We start from the raw sequence: 4,146 nt of genomic DNA on the forward strand, positions 1-4,146 counted from the left end.
CCCCAGTAATCGACGGTTGTAGGATTAAGTTGTAAAAGAGTTCATACACCACTAGTTGGCAGTGTTGTGTATATATTGTACAGTTGTTGCCAGCTATTAAGTGTCAAATTGAACTTGCGCTTTAAAATTAGCTTTTACTAATTTTTCTATCTCTTTTCAAGTTGTGGACTTAAATATTTTTATAAGCGCTTTAGAAATTGCAGAGCTAATTTTTGGATTAGCTCTGCCCACCACTGCATATGATTATTGGTGTCCTGACCGACCGATGTCCAGTTCTGACCAGTGACACACAGTGAGTCACAAGGTCCACAGGACAGGGTTCTGACTGGAGGCACACACCTGCTGTCACTGGGGGAAGACAGACTCAAACCTTTGTTTCTCATCAGGGTGTGAAAGATGTGAAATATAAACCAGTTTTATCTGCTGTAAACAGCCATCATGGATGTAGCAGCATGCAGGCTAAAAGCACACCAACATCTGGAAGAAATGCTCACATCTGTTCATTATACTTATTTTGTTGTAATGTGATGATGTTCAGAAATGTATTTTCTTCAAACACTACAACATGCTTCTGTAAATAATTTTGCTGTGATGGTACGAACCATTCGGGACAGTGCAGAGTGTGTGAGGTGGGACACCATGGCTCCGTTCATCCACACCAAGTGATCTCCTTTACACACCCCTGCCTTCTCAGCTGCTCCTCCTCTCACCAGGCTGACGGAGAAGCGACCTTTCTCTCCTGTGGACCAGACAGAGGAGGAGCATGTCACTCCAACAYGACACATACTCTATCTAATCTGGAACATTGGACCTGCAGTCATTTCCAGAGGAGTTACCTTCCAGAGGTGTAAAGCTGATCCCCAGACCTGAGGCATGATCCTTGGTGATGTGGCACAGCCTGGGTGGTTTGCAGTCATCCTGCTTGTGTGTTCTGACCAGAGTCTGGAGGTTCTGACCTTCTGACACAGCCTGCTTGTAATACTCCCCATCCAGCACTAACAAGCACAGCTGCTGTCCACTAAGCTTAATCTTTCTGGCCACCTGCGTTAAAAAAGGGAATCATTAGAACAGTGTATTCAGGAGTGACCTCTGGTAGAAGCTCTGACCTCAGGGTGAGGAGCATCGTCCACGTAGCAGTTGTTGACCTCCAGAAGTCTGTCTCCATCTCGAAGGCCGCTGCGCTCCCCGACACCCCCTGATAGCACATTTCTGATCACATGTCCACAGTTACCCATCTCCACGCTCAGGTTGAAGCCGAAGGTCTCCCCGTTTTCTCGTTTCAGAACACACAGGCGGGGCCTGGGGGTCAGCTCCAAGTCTGTTTGGATGAGGCAGAACAGAGCGTCACCTGGAGCCGATCTTCCTTATTCTACCGAGGTGCACTCGCTTCRGATGTTATCACCCATGAAATGGATGTTATTAGGTGTTATCAGTCCCATAGAATGGCTTCAGCTTGTCCAGGCTGTACCGGTCAGCAGGTTCCCCYGTCCCATTGAATGGTTTCTGATTGTCAGCTGGTTAGTATGAGGCATAAAACCACTATCTGGTTAAAATGAGGCTTAAAGCCACTAAGGTTAACTTTAGAGCAAATGACATGGTTAGCGCTAAAGACCCCGCCCTCCAGCAGTTGTATAATGTGGCCTTCCAATAAGGCAATGAGTAGAGTGTCAGACCAGGGTTAAAGACTAACATGGGCACAAGTAATTTATCACAATATCTTTTGGTTATTTACACATTCATTGTCATTGATATATTAACCCACTAGGGGGCACTGTCDRBWCAGTCTGAAGCCTAGAAGGCACAGTAGGGACCCTCTGAAGCCATTSTATGGGACTGATAACRCCTAATAACGTCCATTTCATGGACTGATAACATCAGAATCCCCTGCGAGGTCGGATAAAAACATGGGAGATACCTGTGCAGTCTGTGAGGACCATCGCTGGGTTATCAATCCCTAATTTTGGATTAAATGTAAATTTCCTTTAGGGGAAGAGCAAAGACATCTTCAGTAACAAAACTTTTTTTTTCTTTTTAAACAGACTGAATCAAGATTTACTGTAAAATAAAAGGCTTTCATTTTTTTATGCAAAATTTCTGTCTTAAATATTGCAAAACTGTTGCTACTCAAATTTCAACAATGTTTGTTATAGTTTTAAACACCCACACCAATTCTAAATGAATAAACGGACTGCACTTGTGACTGAATAATGGTGGAATTGAACCCTCACCTCTCTGAGGAAAACTCAGCTGAACTAGCTGTAGTCCATGTACTTCAGTTTAAACTTATCTCTGACATAAAGYCTTTCAGATACATCACTATATTATACAATAAATTTTAAATGATACAATTTTTCATTTTTTAAATGAATATTACACTCAGTTGCTGAGAAATAGAAAAATGTTTTTATTATGATAAAAGAATAAAACTCCAGCTCATTAATGCTTATTTACTTATATTAAATCAATTAAAATATTTAAGATCAGTTCAGTTTAATAAATGTATTTCAGATCAACATTTATGCAAAAAAAAACTATTGATTTATTAACTTACTCTGTCACCGTGATGTCTTCCACCACACCATGAAAAACAGAAACACATGAGGTGAACAACTTTGGCAGCACAAAAATCACACAATAAAAGTCTTTATCTACACTTCACAAGCTTAAATAAGGACTCACACGTAATGCAGTTTGATTTTAATTTAATGCATTTGTAAAATTTTATAACTAGTAAAGCTAAACACACAAGATCATTGTGTTTTAGTGATAATATGTAAATTAAATGTTTAAACGAGAGAATGAAATGAGTGTTGTTTTTACAGCGAGTGTCACGTCTGAGCCTCAGACGTTTCTGCTGACTAATTATCAACTGAGCTGTCATAAAAACAGGGCTGGACTGATTTCAACATCTTTAATCTTTGCCCCCTCTCAACAAGGAACCAGAAAACTTAAAATACATTAAAGTTTCATTAGAACATCAATAAAACACCTGATAAGGTTTATATACGGTTCAAGTTGACCAACATAATGGATTAAAAGAAAACTGGTAACAACAGGTGGTTTCATGTGGACCCAAACACAGAGTCCAGAAAGAAAAAAACATTTTGTTACAAGAAATGGAGCGAGCTAAATAAACTAGAAGTTGAAGAAAACAGACTAAGATTAAACACACAGGGGTTGATGAGTCGTGTGAAAATAATCGTTACTGAGGCAGCAGGGAAATAAGACGACTTCCAACATTTAACTCTTTCAAATAAGGACAGGAAAAATACTAAAAATGACAAACCAGCAATAAATACAATAATATGAGCATGAGTCAAAATAAACTGAGCAGAAAGACTGAASTATAATAAAATCAGATCCCTGACTCATACAGTTTATCTGATAATAATGTGTTCTGACCTTTGTATGACAACAGTTTACAAAATAAACCTCTAAGTTTAAATATGTTAACTCTAAAGATCATTTCATCATTTTAAACAAGGCTTTATTTGCACCATATTTAATTTTTAGTCATCTCTGCAGTAAGGCTGTGAGTTTATGTGTTTTTGTCTTGTATAAAACACAGAGGTCATTGGAGAATCCATGAAAATGACCTGCAGAGACCTCTGCTTGGTTGAGATTTTGCATGAAAAAGAAACTGCAGCTCCAACCTTATGACTGTAACAGTGAGTCAGTCTGAAGTGCAGACACTTTAAACTGGTGAAATCACAAGAACACACGGATCTGTTCTCTCCCTAAGTTAAAACAAGCCTGTTTTCCTTTCATGTCAGAGTTTCAGATAAGAGCATCTTATGTTAGGAAAGTTGTAGCAGTTTCAGTCAGACATTGTAAACTGAGTTATCACAAAAAGTCGTACTCTCAACCACCTCTAACCCTGTGTGCTGCAGCCGTTAGTTGTGAAGAACTGCTGAGAGCTCACTGCTCTTATCTGTAACACTGATTTATCTCTGCAGGTGATCAGGTCTGTTCCTCTGAGACAGAGCAGTCAAAGATCAATAAATGATTTAGTTTAGTTTCGTGTTTCAGAGAAGAAGGTGCACCTGGACCAGTCCTGGACCAGTCCTGGACCAGTTCTTCTGTGTTTGTCTGTGTCTCTTTTCTGTCCTCCAACCAGCCGGTCGAGGCAGATGGTCACCTGTCCTG

General features: G+C 40.0%; 1 protein-coding gene across 1 annotated transcript in view; it reads right to left on the reverse strand.

Annotated features, from left to right (window-relative positions):
• Positions 1 to 4,146, reverse strand: part of nherf4b (NHERF family PDZ scaffold protein 4b) — a 13,236-nt gene that overhangs the window by 7,095 nt on the left and 1,995 nt on the right. The window contains exons 2-6 of the mRNA XM_014020292.1: positions 2,552 to 2,567; positions 1,916 to 1,980; positions 1,107 to 1,318; positions 837 to 1,041; positions 603 to 739 (exon numbers count right to left, since the gene is read on the reverse strand). Of these exons, the coding sequence (XP_013875746.1) occupies positions 603 to 739; positions 837 to 1,041; positions 1,107 to 1,318; positions 1,916 to 1,980; positions 2,552 to 2,567 (635 nt within the window). The remainder of the gene's footprint in view (positions 1 to 602; positions 740 to 836; positions 1,042 to 1,106; positions 1,319 to 1,915; positions 1,981 to 2,551; positions 2,568 to 4,146) is intronic.

This window comes from Austrofundulus limnaeus, unplaced genomic scaffold (assembly GCF_001266775.1).
Source record: "Austrofundulus limnaeus strain Quisiro unplaced genomic scaffold, Austrofundulus_limnaeus-1.0 Scaffold247, whole genome shotgun sequence".
In the NCBI taxonomy this organism is placed as follows: Eukaryota; Metazoa; Chordata; class Actinopteri; order Cyprinodontiformes; family Rivulidae; genus Austrofundulus; species Austrofundulus limnaeus.